Source organism: Lethenteron reissneri, chromosome 29 (genome assembly GCF_015708825.2).
Source record: "Lethenteron reissneri isolate LAM-NWPU_2019-01 chromosome 29, ASM1570882v1, whole genome shotgun sequence".
NCBI lineage: Eukaryota > Metazoa > Chordata > Hyperoartia > Petromyzontiformes > Petromyzontidae > Lethenteron > Lethenteron reissneri.
Window position 1 is genome coordinate 11,717,799 of NC_083807.1, and position 26,739 is coordinate 11,744,537.

The window sequence follows — 26,739 nt, forward strand, 5'->3', positions numbered from 1 at the left end:
TGTGCTCCTTAAAGACAGACACCTCAAAATACAGAGCTCTTACGTGGCTAGAGTCAAATCTAGGTTGTGCGTCCCAGGCTATTCCCAAGAGAGAACAAAGCTGAGTTAATTAGAAAAATAACTTACATTTTAGCCTGTTCAAGCATCAAGGAAAAGTCACTCTCATGTTTAATACAACATAAATGGGGAGTATAAAATAAAATAAATCTTGCAACAATTGTTTCTTGCAACAATTGCAATTGTTTCTTGCTGTGGTTGTCCCACCTGATGACGGGCGCTTGTGTTGCGCCCGAAACGTCGCGATTTATTTTATTTTATTTTATAAATCCGTGACTTTACCGAAAGAACCAAAGAGTATGGATCCCTGCAGTCACGAAAACTTCCAATCTAGATTAATGGTGAGCTCTATAAATCGGGGACCTACGGATAAGTGTGTCATTTATGAAGCTTCAGATAAGTGACACACAGTATGGGACACCCAGTATCGTTAATAAGGGCTTTATTTATTCATTCAATCTTCCTCTGACACAATTTTTACCCGATCAAGACTTTGGCAGTCCGACATCCCGTTCATACTGAACTGACGATCCGTAACTATGCATACATGTTGAACTTCTTTGGCACCGTACATAGTCAACCGCGCTAACCGGATATTCGGGGGAAGGACAAACTCAACAAAAAAAGCAGTTCTAAAGAATATAGTTTTTAATCTAGATTTACAAGTGCATAGCTCCAGTGGCTTCCTAATGTCGGAAGAGCATTCCAGACGGCCGCAGAAGCGCATCCGTAAGTGCAGCGGATGCAGTGAACGTCTTTGTTTGATGGCCAGCAAAAACGACGGTAAATGGTGCACCATCGCCTCGTTGGGAATCGTGGCTACGCTGTGCCGATAAACAATCAACAGAAACAAGGCTGGCGCTGGTTATGATGCAAGACAGTGGGGGAGCTGTGTACTGCACTGGTAATTATGGACTGGTATGGGGTCACCAAGAGAGTTATTGACCAATGCGTTTCATTTTCACTTGTGCACCACTGCCAAAGAAGAATCACACAAAATTAATATTTCACTTTCCTTTCACTTGTGTGTGTGTATATATATTGCCAAATTGCTAAGATACAATTTTGACCATTTAAGACTTGTGAAAATAATCGTTTTATTGGAGTCTGTGTGCACAAAATGTTCATGCAAGAATAAATTAATGAATTCACACAAATCGTGCGGAGTGTTTTTTGGAAACTCTGCAGGTTCATGCAAATTTTGCATCCAATATCGATGACACATGAACCACAATAAAAAATGTAATCAAATCACGACCCCGAACTATGCCAACTTCTTGTCGAATGGGGCAAATAATTACATTTAGCTTGCGAGGTGGTATTGTTACATTGTGTGATCCATCAAGCCGGAGAGTGAAACATCATCCGGCTTTGTGCACATGTCCCTTGGTTGTGCGTCCTCTATAAACGCAGAGCCATGGCAAATGTAGCACTATGTATAGCACTGCGCTCACTGCAGAAACGCCAAAGTTCAAAATGTACCCATAGATTTAAATCGATACACTTCTACCCACCCACAATTCAATGAACTGTCGCTATTTGTGGTTACAATTTAATCCAAGAAGACACGTCTTTGTTTGTGCACATCGTGTTAATGTTCACTGGCTCTAAAACAATGCCTGCACTGTGTTGCCACTATTAGCTTAAAGGAAGCATTTGCATTCAATTAATGCAATCCGACTGAATTGTCAAATAATCAATTCTGACATGTACAATTGGAATCACGTACTGTGAGCATTAGATCAATTTTAATCGATAAACAGTTATCGCCACGTCAAAGGAGAGACATTATTGAACAGCACCGTTCAAATTTCAGTTCATCTTTCGAAGTCGGCTCAATGCAGCCTGGAGATTTCCACTGATGTTGCGGCAGAACACATTTCAGTTAGTCCCAGAGAGAAAACCTGGTCATAGGCCCCAGCCAGCCTGGCAACAGCGGAGAGCTTAGGAGAGGCAATCAGCTTCTCAAGTCTATATATATATATATATAACGATCGCTCGGGCAGCGGGAGGAGAGCAGGCGGACAGGAGTGTGAGCCCGCAACGTAATGTTCCCGGGCTGGAAATAGCAAAGCACCGCGCGGACGCGCATGCTAACGAGACGGGTCGCACGTCACCCGCCCCCGGATACTCCTCTTGGGTGTACCGCGGCCACGTGACGCTTGGCTCAAGGCTCATACAGCCCGCACCGAGTGACCGTGCTTCCATGGGACATAATGGATCCATGAGAGAATAAATGATTCATCATGTTAATGTTTCGGGGGGGGGGGGGGGGTATTTTTGCCCAAACAAAAAACTCTACTGGAACGGGAATTGTCAGAAAAGATACGGATTTTTCATCAGCAAAATAATCGATCAATGAATGCTCAACCATCGCTCAATTACTGCTCGATCACAGACGCAGGTATTCAAAATGTCATAGCTCTATAAGTGCTTGATTACATTGACACGAATTTAACATCTAAAGCTCGACTGAATACACATTCACAATATCATAGCTCGGTCACTGCTCGAGCATACAGACACGTGCATTTAAAATCAGTTTAACACGTAGGCTTGTGGGAATTGTCAGAAAGGATATAATGTATTATTCAAAATTTAATCGCTTGATCATTGCTCAATCGCATAGAAACACATTCCAAATTTCAGCTTGGTCAGTGCTCAATTTAAGTAATATAGTAAATTACAATTGTGATTATTACGCCTGATTGAATTAAAGCCATTGTCTTTACTCACTGATTGCTCGCCTTTGCCGAACATCACGTGATTATACGATTTGCAGTCTGTGGTGCTGCTCGCAGCCGTTGGGAGGGTAAAATTCCCAATTATTGATCTACCGATACAGCTGCAGGTAATAAATCTTGCAATTCACACTGGCGAGTATTTATTTATAGATCTTGTGTATGAGCTTAGTCTGTGTGAGAAAGTGAGTCAGAGGAAAAAAAAAACTAACAACTTAAAGATCAGCGTCTGGTTTCATTTATTTATCATACAGAAAGGTTAGTTTTGATTTTCACTTGTTATCATCACTATCATCACCATGTATGTAATGTGGAAATAACAGATTACATCATAACCAACTGACATGTGCTGTACAGCGCAAGTCTACACTGCATCACGGCACTGCTGTAATCACTACTCCACTAGTGTACTACACTGTCAGACAGCACGAGTTTTTATTATAGCAGCATTAAATACTGTTGTGACACGTGTTTTTCTGCGTTCCGCTTTAGTTGAGTGCATCTTTACATGTCGCTGTAAGGACCTTCCGATTTTCTTCTGCTCATCCTCTGCTTCACAGCTGCGAGCAGCACCACAGACTGCTTTCCACTGGACGCAATTTCGGCCCAATATTCCCAAGCTAAAACACGGGAGGACCTTAACGAGGCAGACCAAGAACGGCGAGGAATACCCAAACTCGGCAAAGAGAGCCAACGCGATCCTCACGGCCCAAGCGGCAAAGCTGCTCAGTATTTTACGAGCATCCTACAAAACACCGTAATCACATCCAAAGTGGCCCCCGGACGAGAGGTTGGCCTTCCAGCAATGGAGGGCCATTAATCAGAGAAGTGGGTGCGTGACGGTGACGTTCGCGCCAAGGCGGCATCGTTGAACAACCTCTCCCCCCAGGCCTCTCGCCTAATTGCTCACGCGTGACGCGCACTCGGCGGCGTCCACGCTCGTTTGTTCGATGCTTGGGAGGAGCGTGGTTTTGTTCCCGTGTCGGGTCAAGAGAGAACAGCTGTAATGGGGGTCCTGCAAGAGACGCCACCCACCTCCCTCCCATCACTTCCTGTAGCAAGGTGCGAGCATATTTGAATTCAGTGTATTCGGAAAGGAAGACCGAAGGGAAAGAAATTAAGCGGTGTGGGTAAACCTTGTATCATACAATGTCGGAGTGCAGATGTGTAGAAATTATATGTATAGTGTGGCCAAAAAGTCAGGACACGTGGTTCATTCGCTTACTTTAATAATCTGTTTTCATCGTTTAGTCTTTAAGTTAACATTTTATCTATAATCGTTATTAATATCGATGTTTCTTCTTCATGTGGCGTCACCTCAAATCCGTCGGTTACAAAACTCGACCAAGAACCTTGAATTAAAACAAAACAATTGATTAACGTTGAAAGATTACACCTATAATCTTAAAAAACGAAATCCTTAATTATTTTCAAAAGAGATTGCATGCATGAATTAATGTTAATGGCAGTCAGATTTAACATTTAGTAAAATAAATTAAATAACCGTGTCATTTATTCAAATAAATATAATTATCCTACTTGCTGACTTATGTGATTTACTCAAATAAATATTACCCTACTTGGTGACTTTTAGGCCAACTTGTATATTACCAAAGAAAGCAACCACGAAATGATGGGTGAGCCAATAAATTATCCTTATGGCAGTAGCCCGGGGGACCAAATAATACTAAATGGACCAAGGCCATTACATTTTTTTTTCAGGGGTGTACTTAACTCCACAACTGGCGCACCAATCAATCCGAAATTCTTGCCACTCCGTGATGTCGATACGCAGCGAGGACGATTGCGCCGAAACCCTGAACGCTCGCGGTACGCACCGTAGTGGTGCATCGTGTACAGCTCGTCGAGATGAGTCGATCGCCGCATCGCCAACTCATCAACAGACTAAAAGTGACTGCATCACGGACATGATGCGAGAGCCAGGGTACAGCCATAAGGTGCAATTGTACACAGGGTGGTCCAGATGTCTTGTGACCCCCAATTAACCCCTTTTTTTTTCCTTTGCATATTAATTTTATATTTTAACCTTACTTCAACAATATTCAGTTTAAAAAATATTAAATGGGGGTCACAAGACATCTGAACCACCCTGTCCTATGCCTTCAGAATTAATGACGATATTATTACCAGTGATTCATTTAACGAGAGGAGCAGACTGAAAGAGATTGGATGCAGATCTACTCAAACGAATGCACATGGCAACAGATGCATCTCATTCTCTTGCAGGCATGTGTGTGGGAAGGGAGCTGGAAAGGTGGTTGCCTCTTCTCTACTCCCACCTGTCTAACAAGCGCGAGGCACCTCTGCATGTGGGGAGCTTGGTGTCGGTGTGTCTGCATGTGTGCGAGCGCGTGGATGAACCTGTTGGTCTCCGCGTGCCTGGGTTCCTGCGTGCCTGTGCGTTCCTGATAAGAGAGCAGGTGCCTACGAGTGTGCGTGGGTGGCTTCGCACATGGACGTCCAAGTGTCAACCATTATGTAACTGCACGTGTTACACTCCACCACCACAGTTTTTTCACAACTCCACATGAAAGGCGTGCATTGTTGCGCAACGTTAACGGCAGGCTGCTGAAGCAGCTCGTGCAGGACGGTGGCTTTGCTGGCTCTTAGGAGAGCCAAGGTAATCCCCCTGGGACAGCGCCTGTGCCGAACGTTTGGTTATTTTTCTTTTATTTTGGCACCGAAATGTCTAAAGCTTCATTTTGTTCTCTGCGTATCACACGTAGAAACCGTTACGCAACTCTTCCTCACGGGTACACAACCAATGCCATACATTTTTTTTCACTCTGAATAATTAAGCGTAATTATACCGACATTTCAAAATAACAGATTTATGTATAGTTGTTAACCCGTAAGTGGGAGCACGGTTTGCCTTTTTCTATGGGCTTTAGCATCACATATCATGAGAGGAATGTTACTTGATTTTACTGGGGATTGGGATGATATATAAGTGTTAAGCACAAAACGTACAGCAATTTAGAACTGAGGTAGACCAAATCATGAGAACATTTTCACATTACAAATCAGTCAGTCACGATCACCCATATATTAATTACTCTGGCTGTGAATGCGCTGTACAAAATAAACCAACTCGTGACACTCAATACATGAAATAAAAAAGTTACCTCATTAACAATTCACATATTGGAGCCAATATTTACACAACGTATGCAGACCATAACAAATCCGCATGCAAGAGGGAGCCCTACTGCACCACGTGCATGCGACTGCAATCCATAACTTCACTGGGTACAGAGGAGACGCACAGATTCCTGCGGTGTCAAGTTACGAAGCAAATGCCACCGTAGAGAGCGAGTAAGATGATAGAGAGCGCCGGACCGAAAGTAACACTGGCGGCAGTGGTTGCAATGTTCACTCACGACGGCGAGAGAAGCCTCCATTATGGTGCTAGTGATGGCAATAAACTTAATTTGGAGATTTCGTGACTGCAGGAATTACTCTTTGGTTCTTTCGGTAAAGTCACGTAGAAAGATAAAATAATAAAGTAAATACTGTACTAGCATACGACGTTTCGATTGCAACACAAGCAATCGTCATCAGGTATAAATACATTACATTTCTAAGTATACTAGATTTGTGTTTCTATTTCATTTATACCTGATGATGATTGCTTGTGTTGCAATCGAAACGTCGTGTGCTAGTCTTTAATTTATTAGTTTATCTTTCTACGTGACTTTACCGAAAGAACCAAATAGTGATGGTAATGTTAATTCGTGGTGGCGAGGGAATCCTGCGTGATGGTGGTGGCCGCGATGGCGAAATTGACTCACGCTCGCAAGGGAAGACTGTGCGACAGCGGTGGTGGTGGTTGAGGGCGACGGTGAAGCGGTTCGTGAAGGCCCTGCCCACGAGCGGCGGTAGAGCGAGCGGCTGGACGAGACGGCGGCCGCACGCGGCGTCACCAGCTGCTGCACGGGCGGCCGCTGTGGCTGCAGCTGTCGACGCAGGTGGGACGTGGGCACAGCCGTCACACGTTAGTGAAGCTCACGGGTGCACAACTCGCACAGTCAAAAATATTTTGTGTACCTAGGGTGAGTGTGTAGTGAGATGCACCGTCTCGTGTAAGGGAAAAATGCGTCAATTTACACAACTAACATCACGTAATTGTTATATTCTTTTAGTTGGAAGTAATCAAACAGATTGTGCTAACGGCATTGGCAATGGCCTACTACTGAGAGTTCAGTTAAATTGCATCATCCGTCTTGTTTTCACTTCTTTAATTTACACCAGAAATGGCTGCACAACTGCGGTCGGATTTCAGCCACCAATTCTGTGCTAAGTACCATGTAGTGAGCCCAACATTTAAACGCGTCTCATGAGACTGCACTGTAGGGTTTCTTCAGGGAGGCCAAACATCTCTCAAAACTCCCAGTTGACGTCTGCTCAGTCTCAATGAGGCAATTCATTCTGTCAATAAGGCCATGGAAGTGTCATTCCTACTGCTGGCCTTCTAGAGTTCCCTTTACCACCTGGCAGTCCACTTTGCAGATACCCTGCTCTTCAAGCCCAAATCTTCTCCTCTGCCTACAACTTATTCACAATATATTTATTCCAACGTTTCATCATGGTGTCATTTACTTCACCTTTTTTCTCAAAAGCCTTCCACTACCTCTGTAGAACTCCGCCTACAAAAACAACAAACCACCACCCCCCTCTTTCACTTGCTTCCAAGATGCGCCAGTCCCCCCTGTAATTATGACATTTTTATATGTAATTGCAGTTTGATTATACATCCAAAACTGATTGTAAAATGTGCGACTCACCCTGTGAGCTCGCAGACTCGACACTGGGTCGAGGTACGATGACCCAGACAGCTGAGAACACACAGCGGGGACGCACAGTTTCCAACACAATTAATAAACCAACATTTTCACTGCACAGTGACATTTATAAATACACGGCACATCTGATTAAAGATAACTACCAAACCCTCATTGAGTAACACCATCCCAAATGCATTAACCAAACAATTTACTCTCGTTTAAGTACCTCGCCAAGATTGGAATTGGTTTCCCTGACCATCAGAAGCACACTGCAACACTAGTTCGATCTCCAACACAAATAGTCCCCGAGTTACGATGGTCTGACTTACGATATTTCGATCTTACGATGGCGATACGACAAAATTGTAAAATATTTTACATTTCGCGCGGCAGGCAAACGCAGCGGCGTACAAATCTTGGCGAGTACAGTACAATGATACGTTACGATACGTTCAATGTATGTATGATACATAGCTTTAGCGATTTCATTTTAGGGTTACCACGATACAATACATTCAATGCATGTTAAAAGTTTTTATAGCAGATAGGATTGTTTCCTGAAAAAACTTTCTATTAAATTGCAGTTCATATAGGTAGGCTAAGAATTTACCTTGTTTTTTTACTTTACATTTTACTGTGCAATACAGTATTGTAATTCATAAATACATACAGTATATAGTTGATACAGTACGGTACTGTAAATTGCTCTGTTTTGCTAAATTATCACCATTCTTTAAGACTCCTGGGTAGGCTAGGCCATCTTCGACTTGCGATATTTTCGACTTACGATGGGGTCGTCGTAACGCATCTATATCATAAGTAGAGGACTACCTGTACTAGTTAATCAATTTCCGTACGTTGTGGCAGATGTGGTGCGATATATACGACGCTTACAGAAGGGGATGTGTTGCTCGAGGGAATCTTGAGGGCATCCTAAAAACAACAAGAAATGTTGACTAAGTACCTTTTACAACAATATGCCAACACTGACTTGTTCAAGTAAAATAAAAATTAGTTTATTACAGATGTATTCCAGCATCTGTTTTACTTGTTTTCCATCATGTGGATATTTACAGAGAATAGTTCAGTTTCTGGTTTGAGATTGAGTGGTTACCGCCCATTTCTTGTTTCCCGCAAGCTAATTTCAAACAACAAATATATGGTAGAATCAATACAAATGCTGAAACATGGGAAGTTCCAAGAACTATAATACTATAAACTGGTTTTATTGTACCAGGCAAGTTATTTACGCGATTTAACCCAAATACCTCTATTACGGAGGTAAGGGCCACCGAGATATAGAGCTCTTTTTCAGAGGCCACTGGCCACAAATGATAGCAGCAAATACTCTAAACGCATGTTTCTTAATGTGGAGGGAAAAGCCGGAGAACCCGAAGAAAAATCCATGCGACCATGGGGCACATAATTCAAACGCCAAATATACAGGCGAGGGTCAGGGTCGGTATAGAACCTATGACCTCCTGTATACCAGGCGAGGTAGTTAACATCACCAGTGTGGCACCCCTAAAAAAACAAGTAACCTGTGAAGCCATGGAGCCACCCTGTACAATTAACAAAGAAGAATTGTCACAGGGTGAAAGGATACTCGTACAGAACCATCACAGCGGCACGTGTTACGATACTTTACGTGAATTTTCTGCACAGGGGACAGGCACTCTGCCAGGAATCTCACTCCGCCACATGGCCACATGTTGCCCTGGCTAAATATAATGTAAACTGCAGACCCGTAAAGAGAAGGCAGTCAAATGAGCACGCATTATAACTTGCTTATTTTAAGGAGCACCCCCATCTGCTTGTTTTGAAAATGTTAATGGATATGTTTTTTGTATTTGGCTTCATAGGTAGGAATGCGGATGAAACATTTTAATTATTATTACTTGATATTTGGATCTATTTCAGTTTGTGTTTTAGCTGCGACAAAGAGCAAGACGTTGGAAGCCAGTGCATTAACTGAGGATTCTCCTCCATGCACTGGAATATATTGCAATGGGACGGTTTTCAGGCGATACCAGTGTGCAGAGGAATTAAACTATGTTCGCAGTTCTAAACCATCAGTAAAAATGCTAAATTATTGTAGCGGTGAGAATCTGTAATAACACTACCTGTGCTATCAAAGAATAAATGAATTTTACCCACTTTTTTTACTTAATTTCACAAATCCAACGAATGAATGCAAAAGTCACGATCACACGGATCAGGGCGAAAAAGCGGTTCTCACCGACAGCGGAGACGACAGCTTCTCGAGCGACTGGAGAATGCGGCGAGCGGTAACGCTGGTGACTGCCGACGTGAGCCTGGGAGTAGCCGGCTTCGCCTTGACCTGCACGCGGTAGGGAGCCTGCGCACAACACGCCCGGGCAGGTGCATGTTACACGCACAGCACGAACGCTGCCAAAAACAAAAGCCCAGCAAACTGGAGCAAGGAATGCCCAGGAACGCCACGTGGGCAAGCACGGCCAGATATGACAACGGACGAGTCGACATTGATCGAAAACGATGCGGTCACGAATCAAGTTGAAATTATCGTTGCAAGGTCAAGAAAATAACGAATCCAAATAAAGTGGCGTTTAATGCTGACAAGAATAAAATAACCCGACTGAAATATAAGTACAAAGTGAAAGCTGAATTTTCGGAGAAGGAGGGGGCACGGTGGGAGATATTTTTTTTTCAAGTTGTGTTAGAGGATGGTAGTAGGTAACTGGTTACCCGGTAGAGGCTGGCAGGTGGTTGTAGATAAGTGGTGGGACAGCAGCAAGCGACTGGTTACCTGGTAGGGAGTGATTGATTACTGCGATTACCTGGTAAGGGGCGACAGGCAGTTTGCGTTGTGATGGCCGTGACATGGCAGATGCCCCGCCATACGTGGTTTTCCCTGCGTAGAAAGTGGACTCTCCCCGCTGACCAGAGCCCAGTCCTCCAGCCTGGAGCAACGCACGCCAGCCCATGTTACTAGTGCCGTCCATTATTGCAACTCACTACTCGACGTCTGCCAAAAACATTATCTCGCTGCACGTGTTGTGACGAGTAATGACCGTGTCCGTCTAGTGCTCGCCGAGCTGCATTGGCTTCCAGTTGCCAAACATAAACATCGTAAGGTCGCACTCATTACACACAAAGTGCTTTCCACAAATAAACCACAATACCTTGCTGATCGTCAAGGAGCATTAACCATCACGCAAACGCCACTCATCCTCGCGGCAGCTTTTGGCTTGCCATCGATCAAAGACGGTTACCGTATTGCGCGGTTTCAGATTCACTTCTGCGGCCATCTGGAATGCTCTGCCTTCCGATATTAGGAAGCCACTGGAGCTATGCACTTTAAAATCTCGATTGAAAACTAATTTCTTTAGTACTGCTTTTGGTGTCTCATTTGTTGTCCTTTCCCCGCACCTCCGATAAGCACAGTTGGCTACGTATGGTGCAAAATAAGTTCCACATACAGCGGTACAGCCAGTGATCACAAGCACAAAGCAGACTAATTACTCGTCGATAATGTAATGCAATTCCTGAAGGCGCCCACATAAGTTAAAAACGCTGCCTAACGCAGAAGGCCACATTTCGATTACGATTGGCTGTGAAAACTTAAGTGCCAAATAGATATTATTACAGAATCCGAACAGGAGTACATTGGGGGCCACCAATCGGTGACCCCACATTGGGGGCCACCAATCGGTGACCCCCAATGTTTGAGTCATTAACCAGTTTCACCGAACCGTAATAACCTCAGGGTAGCTCGAGTGACCAGTGCCAATCTCTAAACAAGTAATGATTCGATTCAAGTCCATTCTTATACACTCACGATGTACGTTCCAATTTATTAGCGTAAATGTCTTTATATTACATATAATCATTTTAGGCTCATTCAAAGAGGCAGAATACATGAGAACACAAACGAGATGGTACAAATGTGTTAAAAAAACTATTAATTAAATCGTATGATGGTGCACACACACACAGGTAACCCACCACTTTAGGAGGTATGGGTTCGTAGACCATAGAAAAGTTATGAAATTCCCAATACTGCTTGGGCTACCAGGTGACCAGGAGATAGCAGCACAAATGGTTTATGAATCCACACATGCAGAACTTTGTTATTCTTTCTGATGCAGTTTCCTTCAGCTATGCATATTGTACTACAGAAATGGCAGTGTTACCTACACGCGTTATCTCCAGCGACTACAGTTTACTCCCACGGGAAAAACCCTCATTGTTGAAATCAGCCAAACATTAAGTGCAAGACCCCGCTGAAAAAGCCTTAAGTCAGCGAGGCTTTCCAGGGTAAAATCAACATGTGAGGCTTATGACAACTTTCATCGTGCAATTCGTTGCTGGCTATCTGGCAACAGTGATACCAAAAACACATTACTCCAATTGCTGATTGTGTCAATACAATTCATGAATCATGGTGGGGTGAATAACGACATGCCAACAAACATCCCTTTGCTCTTTGCCCAACTCTTGTCCACTGGTCCTATCAACATTGACCCCCGTTGATGCCACACCCTCCGGTCATCAGCTCCATTGAGGCACAATTCACCCTTCAGGTTTTCCACGTGGTCAGATCGCTGTCCACACACACGGACAACACGAGCCTGCTGCTGCTGCTACGACTGCAACCGCCCGCAGAAATCAAGTGGACGAAAAATGCGAGAAGGGCCGTTGTCTCTTGCATCTTTACAAACATTGTATTTGGTCTGCAATCACTCCCTCGTTGAGCAATTATCTCAAATACCTCTCTTGCTCCGGTGCCTCGAAATGTACTGTACATTTGAGAGGCACGGTATGAATAATAAATGACGATGCTGCATGGGGCTTACCGTGCGGGAGCTGTCAAACACCGTCAGGTTGAACGAGGGCTTCTTGGCGCTGTGAGCCGACGGTTGCGGGGTCGAGCGAGCGGGCAGCTCCGCCCCCATGCACCACAGAGGCTGCAGCAGCACTGCCGAACCACGCGGCTGCATGCTCACATCTGCGGGTACAACCAGGAGCAACGATCACCCCCGTTAAAACCGAAGTCGTCACAGCGCCACGTGATGCTAGCGAGCAACTGTTAAGGCTGGTAAGACATATGTAGCAGGGGTGATGCGGCATATAACCTGTAACAGACTGATAAAACGTTTTCACCCTTTTTTCTGCCATCAAAACAGGTGTTAAGATGTTAACACACCAAACTGAAACCTTTTACAAGGAATCACGTCTGCATTAACTACAATGCTTGTAGTCAGAATGCAAACAAAAAACACTGATAATATATGCATTGTCCTCGAAACTGATTGGTCCACACCAGAGACAGCTTTCTTTTGAGCCTGGGAAAAACCTATTATCAAATTTTGGTACTGGCAAAGGAGGTCCCATGATGAAGATGCTCACCCCGAGCTCTCATTACTGATATAGCATTGTCTTTGGGCTGACCGCCATTTGGCGTCCTCTGCTCTAACACCGTTTGAGACGAGGCTCAGAAGAAAGCTGTCTCTGGTGTGGACCAATCAGTTTCAAGGACAATGCATATATTATCAGAGTATGTTTTTTGTTTGCCTTCTGACCACAAGCATTATGGTTAATGCCGACATGATTCCTTGAAAAAGGTTTCAGTTTGGTGTTATAACATCTTAACACCTGTTTTGTTGCCAGAAAAAAGGGGAAAACCCTATGATCATATTTTGGTACTGGCAAAGGAGGTCCCATGCTGTAACAGACTGTTTGGGGCAAATGCTGTTCGTGAGCACCTATGAAGGCCGGCACGATACATGAGGGGGCGAGTGGCCAGCACCATGCCCAACTGTCTCCTTGGTGGCAGCGTTTACACACCGCACGAGGTACTTATTTGAAGGCCGAGATGGCCTACGGGAAAAGCCCAGGGCCGGTTCAGACAACCGTTACTTGTGTTGCCCGCGAGTGAAAATCGAACGCGAGTCGACGGGTTCATAGCGCAGCATGCTAACCGCTACACTGTAGCAGGTGTACTTTTGATGCAGTCAACTTAGGATACACACCCATGATTTCAACAGATAAACCTTATGGTGGTACCCCGGGGTACCACGGCACCCCGGTTCTCGCATCATGTCTGTGATGCAGACATTTTTAGTCTGTTGATGGTCGGCGATCGACTCATCTCGACGAGCTGTACACGATGCACCACTACGGTGCGTACGAGCGTTCAGGGTTTCAGCGCAATCGTCCTCGCTGCGTTTCTAAATCGCGGAGTAGCACTGATTTCGGATTGATACCCCAGTCGCAGAGTTAAGTACACCCCTGGAAAAAAGTGTCCCAGAAATAAAATATTTAATTGCCTCAGCCATTTTGTATTATTTGGTACCCTGAGGTACCGCCATAAGGATCAGATGTTGCTCATCACTGATGTTAGCCGTGGCCAAAAATTTAACGCTGGTCACACGGTTTGTAGCAGACTGCACTAACCACTGTGGGAATGCCCTCCCACATACCCAACCGCACAAAGACATGAATTCACATCCATATGGACAGTGGCATGGTCATGTAACACTGAAGGAAAATGAAAGACAAAAAATGTAATGGCTATGGATTATTTATGCATTTCATTTATACATGTGCTTTCAGTTATGCATTTGAGTTGCATCCCAGGCATGAGTTTAGAGCTTTGCGTGCCATTATAGCATTGCAGTGACATCGATGTGATGTCACTTCCAAACAAGGTAACATGTAAATGCAGTGACGTGACTGCAGAACTAAAGTGATGCATTTAACCATAACTTTAAAGTATTTTTTTTTACTCATCAAGTCTTCTTTTCAGGGGAATCACGCAGTGCAAACCCATGGAAGAATGTGCAGTTGTGGTGACATTGCAAAGAGTTATCAGGAAGGTCTCTCATCTGTTTGAAAGCGCAAGCAAACATTTTGAGCAGTGCATTTTGACAAGATCAGGCGCAAACATCTCCATGCACCGAGATACAAGCACTGTGACATCACCGCCACATCTTTCACCGCACCTCTCCACCACATTCACAATCCCCCCACCATATCAAAGTTTCTGAGACCACAACACCCTCCCTGTCGATTCAGCGGATTCTCTCCACGTGCCTGCCTAAGGCTACTGATTGTATCCGCGAACTCCACAGTGGAGGTCAGATAGCAAAAATTTTCTATCCAGGGCACCCAGAGCAAATACATTATGCTAAAATTGAGTGCCAGTCTGCTTCATCGGTCATCACAACATGCTCCTTTGCCACCAACTGTGCAAAGCCCCAGCATGCCAAGTCTTTAAAGTGGGTGGTTCTGTAAAGCTTGCCTACAGGACACTGTCTCACCCACAAATGGCAACCCTGGACATCATGTTCATTAGAAATACGACTGCAGACAGGCGTTTTGCACGCAGGACACGATGCACTCTGCAGGACGTCTTGCATTGACCGTGCGGCTCACTGGGAGCTTAATGCCCCCCCACCCCCCTCTACTGTGAACGTGCTGTGTTCACATAACCAACAGTGCAAGAAAAAGTCATGAAAAATTATCTGAAGCCAGCGGATTCCAAAAAGAAAACCAACTGGTCAGCAAACATTTAAACCTTTCAAATCTTAGCCTCATAAAGCATTTGGCTGGTAATGTAAATCTAATAAGGATCAATGAGGACTCGCAAACCTTGAAACTTTGTGAAATATTAACCGGCAGCACAAGCTGCAAGAAAACTATGCATCACCAGTCTGCCGGTTTCAAAAATAACACTTTGGACACCACCAATTTGCCTCAAGCCTGCCGACTAACAGTGCTAATGTTAAACCCACAAACAAAAATACTAAGTCAAAACTCAAGTCGTTTTATCATCATCAAAATGACCTTTAAATTGTACTATTAAGAAACACGCAATCTTTAAAAAACTACCATTTTTTATTTCTAGATACATACCTAGGCTGTGCATAGAGCTGTCCAAAATAAATATGAAGTTGTCAGAACAATATAAAGCCAGCTGAGCGAGTAATTAAGACACTATTGACTATACTGTACCGCCATACCACTCGTACATTGCAACTCGCAACGTATATATCTCTAGAGCGCTGGGAGTGCCTAAATGTGCATTTAAGAGGTTTTTTTCTCATTAATAAAATCTTTTCATTCCTGTTCAACCACCTAGGGCACACTTGAATCTGCAAAAAAAGTAACCGTTTGGTCTTTGTACAGAGAACCATTTTTGGCTCTTTTCATCTTAACTTGAAGACTAAAAAATATTTTAAATTGGCACTGCACCAATCCAAAAGTTAAAAGTTGTTTAACAGGATTTGTTCTTTGAACTTAAAACACCACTTGCTACTGCATGATGCTCTGAAACCATTATTTTTAATACAGCGCTTGGATTCTCAATTTTCAAAAGGACAAACGTCTCCAACGAAATCAAACCACAAACACCCACGACGCTGTCGGCATCAGGACATGGCAATGCCCCACACCCCCCCCCCCACCCCTGAAGCACTCTTAATTCTACTTTGCGCCTGTCCAGGCGTTATGACATTATCGGCGGGTTTACAGTGCGCAATGACAAGAGCATGATGCGTTCACCCAGCTGCTGTACGCAAAGGGTACAGTGCGTGCGTGCGAGAAACAAAACCACAAAACAAATATTACAAGCGCGACTACCGCCACGAACGGTGTCAGTATTCATCATAGCCATTAGACTGTCACCGTGCAGATTGCAAGAATTTGAGGAATCCTTGTAATGGGACAACTCGGTTGGTGCAGCTAAACAAATGCACATTCCAGGAATTATTTCAAAGATACTTCTGTGACGAACAAACTTCCACTTAAATAATGACCTTCACCCAGGTATGCCTCGCCGAGTAAGACCTGCATTGGCAAGTCCATTCATTAATAAATGTCAAGTTGGAAAAAGATCCACTGTTGTACTGCCATCTCCTGGCCACCTCACCGTCCAAGCCTATAACATCTAGCATGCTCAGACAGCTCCCATCCAAGTATGAACCAGGCTCAGGCCTGTTTAGCTTCTCAGATCCGACAAGATCAAGCACATTCAGTTGATTTGCAGGGCTGAGATGTCCTGATGATCCCCAATAAACAATAAAGCCAGTCAACACTTGCAATGTTTATTTTATCCGTATAGAGCAATGGTTCTTAATCTGGGGTGCACCCACCCACTGGGGGTAAGAGATTCCCTTTCTGGTGGTGCGAGACATGCCAGATTTTTTGAGAAGGTAAATAATTTGAACACAAATTAAGCACTGCCACGTAGGTACAACTACTTTGTTTCATCCAACTTATGTATGAATCCCTGCAGTCACGAAAGCTTTAAATCGAAATTTTACCGCCACTACGGGGTGGGATTCCACAAAACTTTAAAATCCTTCAACAAACTCCGGGATAAGAAGGCTCAGCTAATCGAGTCTCTCACCTTTCTCAAGAAATGCCGCGACTCTAAGGTAATACCAATCGCATTTACACTAACCTCTGCCTCTTGAAATGCAAATTCCTTTGTCAAGGCGCTCTTCCCCCTCCTTCCCAGCTTAAATAGACTCCAAGCCTGGGGTGTGTCATTCAGACTGTGTCTTCTCGACAGACCTGTTCTTCACCTGAGGACGGCTGCTTGCGTTGTGGCCGAAACGTGGTGAGAATTATTTAATTATGTTTTATTTTTATTATTTTATTATTTCCATTATGAATCCCTGTAGTCACAAAAGATTTAAATCGAAAAATCAAACCTGTGTATTTATTAACATTATACTTTTTTTTACAATTGATAACCAAAGGGGTGCAAAGGCTGCAGCAAAGGTTAAGAACCACTGTTATAGCAGATCCCTTGGGACTGTGGTATCCACAATGAGCTCCTCCACCTCTGCCACACTCATGCGGTTCTTCCTGTTTCTGCTACAATCATTCCAAACGTCTTATTCACGCCTTCCTCTATGCCTCTTCCCATGGGCACTTTTATTTTTTATCAGCCACCTCTTGACACGTGCAGAAAGTAGCTCAGCTACTTTTCTGCCGTAATACTTAACACAGCCACGACTACAATCCATTGTTACTCACAATACATGTTTTTTTAAGAACACATTATTGCCAATTGTTATTTTTTATTCATTATTTCAGGGAGAGCCTGCAGATACTCTGCAGCCTCTATGGATTCTACATGGACCAGAAGGACGAATAAATAACCAATTCTTGAAAGGAATCGCAACCACATCATGACAATTTGTGGGGGGGTACACTCTTAGGATTTTTCGGTAAAGTCACGTAGGTAAAAAATAACATTACTAAAAGTAATAGAAATAAAATGAAAAAATCACGACGTTTCGGAGGCAACACAAGTCTCTGTCATCAGGTGGGACCGTCACAGCTAAAATTACTAATTTTAAAAAACGGCCACACTTTCTGATCCACCTTGACAAATGTATCGTCACTGCAGACCCACCTGGTTAAAGATTTTAGAATCACGGTTACCTGGTCATAAACCAAACATCCACTCCTGTTATTTGTGGGGTATGCACCGTCAGCAGAAGGCAGTGCGGAAAATTACATTACCATACACCTAACTCTGCTGCTCAATCTCCGCTCCTTGCCTTGACCAGCATGGATGGAGCTTGGTTAAATACACTGCAAGGCGTGGGGAGGCCCTTGTCCAGCAAGACTGACAAAAAACCAGAAGTACGTGAAAAATATCATTACTTCCATGCCTTTCGACTTTCAAGCCATCTTGAGGTTGTCAGAGATCGAGTCCCAAAAATGCCCCCCCCGACACAATTTTCAGTTCAAAGGGGGATCTCTGTTGCATTACATTTGGTTCACCAACCGCAGATGATCTAATTCAGCACAAAGACCAAGTAAAAAGCACACTCCTATGCTTTACTAAACAGCACACCCTAGAGGTTAGGGTAAGATAGAAAGTTTAAAGATAACAACACAACTCTATGCGGCGGTCCCATTCTCTGCCACCGTAGGGAGTTCGATAAAATGCATCAACTGCTGCAGGTGCCCGGATGCACGAATCTTCAACATGCGGTATATAATGCAGCACAGCAACCCAAAATTTAACAGCGTTATGCAACAACACTGCGCAACATCTATAAGTCACCGGAAAACACTGACGACAGGAGGACCTCCCTATAACCCAACAATGACCCTACATTTTATATTACACTGCTGGCAGCGAAGACATTCAGTATCTCCATCAATGAGCACAATTCGCCTCATTTTCCAACTGATATCTTTACTCCTGCACAGGTAAATCAGTCTGCAAGAGCATCTATAGTATGCATGTGCTGTGTCTATGTTCACTCTGTAAAATGGGACAGCATTCAACATTGCCTTGCAACACACAAAAAAATGTATATATTGCTTAAGTAACACAATTTCACTATGTTTAATCTGTTGTTTTTAGCTGCAAAGAGATTATCCGCTTAAGACCAAATCACTCGGAATGCTTCCAATCTCAGAAGCTAATCAATGTTGAGCTTGGATAGTGCTTAGATGGGTGACCACCTTACATAACAGGTTATAATTTTGGACATCAGACACTAGCCGAAATCGATTATTCTACTATAGTTAGTATGCCCCCACATCTATGCTCCCTGTCCTTCACCAACCCACACTGAGGGTGAAGTATGGTCAAACAACACGTTTGGCATGGGGAAGGTCCTCTCCCAGAAGTGGATTGGCAACAAGGCTGTCCATGTACTTGGAGATGGTGCTCCACTCAAGAAGAACCACAGAATGAAATGTAAGCGTGTGTTAACAAAGCTGAGCACAAGCTGACAGATGCTGCGACAAATAATGGTTACTCGAGAAAACACTCCCAATAGTCACCGCCTTGCAGACAATATGGAGGATATTGCATATCGTATACTACTTAAACGTAAACCAAAACTCAAGAGCATTATTGGGAAAAAGTACAGCTAATCATTTGCAAGCAATTGTAATGGCATCGGTTATACGAATACAATTTTACAATGCTAAGTAGATGTAGTGTAAATATTTGTAAAAACCGCACTAATTTCCTTTTCGGCCATGTGTCCACATTCCATCAACTCCAACTTAATTTTAATGTCGCCCATAACTAAATACATCTAAAGCAAATTAGATGTTTTTACAACCATCTTCATGATCTACTTTTACAGCTTAAGCAGGAAGAACGTAACGTCAAGTCCGTCAATTTAGCCGCGACAAGTCCACAGCGTTGACAGCTCTGACGAGCTGATAAATAAAGCGAACAATCGTTTCAAGTCAAACTCTCACCACAATTCCCAAGCGGCACAAACACGACCGCCCAGGACTTCATCTGCGTTTGTAACCACCGCAGTGGGGCTATCCCCTCTCAACTCTACACGTGTTTACAAAGCAGCCCACTGGTTTGGTGGTCATAAACAGCACATGTGCAGGCTGGCAGGGAGGGAGGAGGGGCATTGTGGGGAGACAATGGCTGCCACCCAACACAAGTAGACAACCAGGATGGGGCAGGCGATGGGCGCCCAATATTTTTTTCGCACAGGCGCAGTTCAAGCGGGGTCAGGGACTGCAAACCCCTCTCCCCTTACGGAGTCAATAAAAAACATCAATAACAAAGCACGAGGCTAATGGGCACGCACGCTCGTTATACGACCTCTCATCAACCATGGGTGCTGCACTGGGAGAGAGTTCAACTGTACAAAGGCAAGGCCAACGTCGCCCAGGGGAAGGAATTTAACTGGCAGTGGAGAGAGAATGGCCATTGTGTCACAGCGGGAGCTTAACGTTTTTTGCAGATAGGCGGCACCACACTCCCAAAAATCTGATATCAAAGATTCCTCCAAAATGGGCAGATATGGCCAGTATCAATTCACTTAATATTTTATCTTTCTTGTAATGTTGCAATCTATTCATGCTGCAATCTATTGATGAAGGTGAATTTCAAACGTTTTGGGGGCAGGATGACCAATAGATACCACCGGTAGGGACACAAGGTGCCCTCGAGAAGAGAGAGAATAGGAAGTGGAATGCTAATTTAAGTGTGCGTAGATGTAAACGCCAACACCCTTGGAAATAAGATCCAGGCTCTCCAGCTTCTACCCATACACACACACAGATACACACTCCAAATGAAATTACCAACCATCCCAAGTGCAGCCCTGAGACTCAGAAAAGGTCTTAAAAAGGGTACAAGGCTAATTGGTATGAACACTTATCAAACGGCAGTGGTTATTGCACTGTGGCCGCTGTCGTGCGCGCTTGGGAGTTGTGGCGAAAGTTTGCCTTGAAACAAATAGCAGCTGATATATCAGCTTGTAAGAGCTGTCAACACTGTGGACTTGTTCAATTCCCGGCAATGTGCTAACATCAGTGGCGAGTGATAATTGATTCGGTTCCAGGCCTTTGCCATCACCAAGTTACACTGATCAGTGCGGTTGAAATACGATCAAATAACCCCCATGACAAAGATGGAGTGGGGAAGGCCTTCATCCAGAAGCAGACCGACATATGGCTGTACAAGATCACATTCACCAACCCAGCGGAGTAGCAGTGGCTGTACCCTTGTCGGAGGCGCGTGATGAGAACCCGCTGGTGGTAGACACGCTGTCGTCCTCGCACTGCGAGCTCGAGTCGCGCACGTCCCTCGCGACGCCGTCAGCGCCGCTCAGCACTGGCATCGTCTGCCCACTCCTCGTCCCGGTGACAACCGCACTGGCAGAACCAGAGCCGACCCCCGCCTCTCGGCCAGTGGCGGCCACATCCCTGGCGTCGCCGGGCTTGGGCCCTGCGGCGTTCCCAGCTGCCGGGAGCCAGGACTGCAGCGCCAGGGAGCCGTGCTGCGTCGCGTGCGAGCGGTCGATGGGCTGCCGCTTTTGGGGGCCACGCGTCCTAGGGAACGGCACCGTGTAGGTGTAGCCAGAGGTAGCGGCGGTGCTCGTGCTCGGCTTGGCACCATCCCCGGCCACTTCGCAGTTCTGCTGGGCGTCGTGGTTGAGGCCGGCGAAGGAGAAGCTGTCCAGTGGTGCCGGCCTCGCCTCTTCAGGGTCCAGCGAGCTGGATGGGGATCTCGAAGGTGCAGAGGACGTCGGCGGTGCCGCCTCTGCCGCTGTGGAGTCGTCTGTGCGGAAGTAGCTCTGCAGCCAGGACGGGATGAGGTTCTTCACGTTGTCGGTGACGCGGCCCAGCAAGCCCTGCGGCGGCACATGGGATGGGAAGATCGATATGCACGCTGTTAACAAAGCGGCAACTGTGGCAAAGAGGACGCACCTCGTGACCCACCTCGCGACCCACCTATGAAACCTAAGGATCTTTTAATAATAGATTCATTGATTACAATCGATTCCTACACTATACGCCGTGTTTTTACCCGGAATATTAATTACGATTCACACAAAAAGTGCAGTTAGATTTAGAGTGATGGAACATACAAGACAAAATTACACGTAAACTTAAAACCAGAGACGGCACAAAAGAGACAATAAAAACCATATGCATGACAGTATCAACGCGGTATTACGAACAGTACAGAGCTCGAATTGAAACATTCATTTGTACGGTACACCTCCATTACAGTCCGGCCATGCTACTACAACACTGCATTCTTACCAATCTTCTAATCATTTATAGCGGGCACACCAAAGCACAAGCCACAAAAAAATATGAATCTATAAACCTACAAGGTAAATTCAGGCACGTGGCCTTCATGAAACCCAGCTACTCAGCACCACGTGTGTGTGTGTCCTCCCGGGACGTGAGGCAAGCGGCATTATATAACGACAATGCGTGGGAATCGCCACTGTTGAGCCACATCATGGGATACACGCATGCGCGACTGCGGGTTTCCCTGCTCGTGTGCACTGTGAACGAGCTGGCTTGGCGAGGGCGACCGGCAATCATTAATGTTTCAAACGTTAAGACAGAACGACCACTGCATGGCCGCAGTTACGAACACATTAAAACCAAGACCCCCACCCCCGTGTAGCCTTAACAAACTGTAGGGGTAAGTGCTGTTAGCGAGACCCTAGCAAAGCCGGCTCGGCACACGAGGGGGTTGTGGGTGGCCAACACCACGCCCGGCCGCCTTTGTCTCCCCAGTGGCGATGTTTACACGTCGCACCAGGTACCCATTCAAGGCTGAGTCGACCTAGAGAAGGCCCAGGGCCGGTTCAGATGACAATCGTCACTGGTGTTTCCCGTGAGCGACAAACGAACCCGGGTCGCCAGGTTCAGAGCACAGCGTGCTAACCGCTACACTTCCGCTCCCTACACTTAACAACACACACACACGTGCCCACCAGTGTTTATATAATGATAACTTAGTTTTAACGGACACTAAAAAGAACTCGCGAACCCAGTGCCACGTGCATTTTTGCTTTAAAGCGCCGGTATATATTTAAATCGGGGTTCTATGAATGGCAAAATTAATGGTAAACTGGAAATATCGCTCGGGAGAGGGCGGGGGCCGTTTCGATACCATCGCTTGCCATCATATAAACCACAAATATCTTGAAAAAGGTGACGGGCAGCTCAAGGCATTGAAAATGTCGCGAATTGTAAAAAAGACAAAAGTGTTTTTTTCCCGCCCAAATCGAGAACGGGGCAGAGGCGCTCACGGGCCCCGTTCCCTGCACCCGAAATCAGCGGTGGAAGAAGCAGTAGTTCCCACATGCCCATGCTGGGACAAAGTAAAACCAAGTAGCGTTCGATAAAAACATTTGCGATAAAGAAAACATCGTCAGCTTACGGACGCAATCGGAAGCAGGGAACAACTGATGAGCACGGAAAAAAAGAAGCGATCTGGGTAGAGTATGTAGCAGATGTACCGGGAAAACAAGCCCCCCTCCCACACACACACACGGAGCAAAGAGCAATCATTGCGACCAAAGCCGGAATGATTGCCGATAGATACTACACAGTACGTGAGAACTCGCCCTAGATGATCGATAGCCGGCACACAGAGATGGTGGTGCATTGATATCAACCCGTGAAGAAGCAACAACAACAGCGGCGGTGAGATGGTGATGACATGGCATGCACGTTAGAGATGACAACGACGGAGCCGAGGGCTCCATCCAGTCGTGGATTAATCACGGACTCAAAGGATAGTTTATGGACACAGCAATGATCGCATGTTGGGACTTCTTTCGCACCGTACGCAAGCAAAACCGTGGCAATCGGAGGTTGCGGTAATCATGCGATGAAGTTGCATCTCGGCGATGTTGATGGGGACGATCGACGACCTATTTAGGCCTCTGCAAAAATGACATGACAAAGATTTCCGCTGCCAATTATTCCTTGTTGACTGGCGATCTTTCTTGACTGTCGAGTCATGATGATAACGAGTCCTCTAGCGACTGATGAATGCCGATAATGTTCGATTTCTGTGCCCATAATCGATTCGTGATTTTGATCAGCATTTCATCGCTGTCGATCATTTCCGCAAAACAGCCGATCCGTGATCATTTTGAACAATTTACGTCCAAAAAAATAACTAAACGATTATTTTAAACGGCCTTGCCCGACCGCAAGTTGACGATTTATCGATTACCCACTACGAACCATCGCCGTCCAGGAGCAACCGTCCACAATTGCTCGCGATGTCAGCCTGTTACCGACGATGCTTTGGACGTTTACAAACAAAACTCGCACTGCTCCCGATGTTATATCACACAGGAAGATGACGAAGACGACTACGAATTGATTGTTCGCGACAAATTAACATTTGTAAGAAATCCCACGCGAACTGGCCGCGCACTGTACCCATCCCCGCCACCGCACTGTACCCGCGGCGTGGCAGGCAATAGTCGCTCGCAAACTCAACGCAGCTCCACCACAAACACAGCACACACAGCTCCACAAGAGCTTCTCCCCCACCCCCGTCGCTTGATACCGAAGACAATGCTGGCTTGGCAAGGCAACAACGCCACCGTTTCACTGTGACAAGTGGTGGCGATGACGATGATGGCGATGGGGGGGGGGGGGGGGACCGGCCTCGCCTGGATTCCCGGCCGCACAGCCTTCGCTAGGCCGTCGGCCGAGAATCTATCCCAGCCAGGAGGGTGGTGGTGGTGGTAGTGGGGTGGTGGGAGTAGGGTCGGGCCGTGAGGCCTTAGCTCACTTTGTTCCTCGCGTACGGCTTCCCAGCTCCGTGCTGACGTTTGCTGCGTATCTTGCCGCCTCCTCCCGCGGTCGCCATTGCGTCGAAAATAATGAAAACGAGTAAGAGTCGTGGTGGTGGTGGAGAGAGATAGAAGAACCCGCGCGTGTATAATAGCCGCGTGCGTGGGGGGGGGGGGTGGTCTTGTCGTTGTTGTGTCCGTTCACTCGTTGTTTTGAACGTTTAAAACAAAACAAAATATAACTGCGAAACGCTCACAAGTCCCACGTCGCTGCCACTTCCCAAACAAATTGTTTTTGTTTCCCCCCCCGGGCCTTCTCCTCCTGAGCGCTGCTGCTGCTGCCGCCGCCGCCGCCTCGCCAGGTGGAGGGGTGGGGGCGCACGAACGGCGCCTTATATAGCGGCGCGGCCGAGATGGCGGCGCCAGGCGCGGCGCTGATTGGACAACGAAGGGGTTGGCGCTCACGTGGGCTGCGCGTCACAACCGGGTGGGGGTGGATTTGCCACAAGCGCGTGGCTGGAGATTTTGTTTTCTTAAACGTTAGTAATTCTCTTGTTTGGGTCTTTCGGTAAAGTCACGTAGATAGGTTCGAAGATAATAATAGTTTTTTTTGTTATTTTCTTTGGGCCTATCTGCGTGACTTTACCGAAAGACCCAAAGAATATGAATTCTTGCAGTCACGAAAGCTTTGACGTCAAAATTTCGTTTCAATCCTCTGCTCTCGGTATTTTAAAACTATATATGTAAATAAACTCCTTAAAAAGGTTTCAAAACGACGGTTGTATTAACAACTTCGTTTAACTCACAACCGAGAAGTACGTCAATGAAGCGGTGCCTGCTCCCACATCAACGCTTACTTTAATTAATCGATTACTTTCGTGACTCGTTCACACGGAGCAGGCGATTCCACAGTTTAGGGACCGCGGCGTTTTTTACCTACACATATATATAAATAATAAGGCGTCCATACAAAATGTGAATTACTTTAAAGTAGCGACTTAATTGATTCATTGATGACGATTTTGATACAGGCATGCGTTGTCACCGGATCTGAGTTCGTGAGCAAAACGTGGAATTGATTGAACAATAGGAAGTCGACTAATTTTTGATTACAAGATTTGACCACGGCGAACATTAGGAGTCAAGTTAAGTCAAACCGTTGAAACACAAACTAAACTAAAGTTGATCATCGATTAGGGGCCGTCCATAAATGACGTCACGCGATTTTGGACGATTTTTGACCCCCCCCCCCCCCCCTTCGTCACGTGGCATCACAAAAAGTCAGACCCCCCTCAAATATGACGTCACAAAGCTCTGCCCCCCCCCAAATAAAACACGCTTCAAATCGCTTTAAACTATTGTCATTGTAGTGCGTATTTAATGTGGCGCTGCACTCTGATGTTGTAGGAGAACACATTTATTTAAAAGTCTATTTAATTAAGTAGAACGTGTCGTCTATATTTATTTAAAGTTGCGCATTTTGATGTGACGTCACATTTCTCACCCCCCCCCCCCACCTCGTCACACATCGTCACAAATGTCTGACCCCCCCCTAGATGCGTGACGTCATTTATGAACGGCCCCTAAATCCGGCGCCCGATTATCCGGCTTCCCACGTTTACCCGGCAGTCCAAAGGTTTTAGCCAGTCCGGCGATCAGCACCATGTGCGCGACAAAAAAATAAACTCTGCTCGATGTCAGTGTCAAGTATTATATAGACGACATTATACACTGCATACAACAATTTAACAAGTGAAAACACTGCACGATATAGATTTTTCATGACTAATAGAGTGATAAAAACATAAAATGTACAGTCCGACGATCGTCAAACACAATCGTGTCGTTGAAACAAGAGCGTGGTAATACTACGCACATCACCCCATGCACAGTCTCCGAGATTGGAGTGGTAAGTACGTACGCCACAGCAAATACGGCAACTTTTTTTACAGCAGGACATTTATTTTTGTCTATCTGGTATGTTGATTTTTGCCATTTTCATAGTAAACAAATTTAAAACACATTAAAAAAACGTACACAACACCTACAAACATGTTATGCATGAATGTGCAAAAA

The 26,739-nt window shown here is 45.4% G+C and overlaps 1 protein-coding gene across 9 annotated transcripts in view; it reads right to left on the minus strand.

The window, feature by feature from the left end:
• Nucleotides 1-25,033, minus strand: part of LOC133349246 (nuclear pore complex protein Nup153-like) — a 45,075-nt gene extending 20,042 nt beyond the window's left edge. For 5 of the 9 annotated variants that reach the window (XM_061562575.1, XM_061562578.1, XM_061562577.1 and 2 more), the window contains exons 1-8: nucleotides 24,663-25,033; nucleotides 21,081-21,735; nucleotides 12,442-12,593; nucleotides 10,423-10,545; nucleotides 9,843-9,962; nucleotides 8,498-8,536; nucleotides 7,604-7,654; nucleotides 6,611-6,775 (exon numbers count right to left, since the gene is read on the minus strand). In XM_061562575.1, coding sequence (XP_061418559.1) covers nucleotides 6,611-6,775; nucleotides 7,604-7,654; nucleotides 8,498-8,536; nucleotides 9,843-9,962; nucleotides 10,423-10,545; nucleotides 12,442-12,593; nucleotides 21,081-21,735; nucleotides 24,663-24,740 — 1,383 coding nt within the window. In that variant the 5' untranslated portion in view covers nucleotides 24,741-25,033. The remainder of the gene's footprint in view (nucleotides 1-6,610; nucleotides 6,776-7,603; nucleotides 7,655-8,497; nucleotides 8,537-9,842; nucleotides 9,963-10,422; nucleotides 10,546-12,441; nucleotides 12,594-21,080; nucleotides 21,736-24,662) is intronic. The other 4 variants (XM_061562580.1, XM_061562579.1, XM_061562576.1 and 1 more) reach the window with 2 other exon arrangements.
• Nucleotides 25,034-26,739: the final 1,706 nt, after the last annotated feature.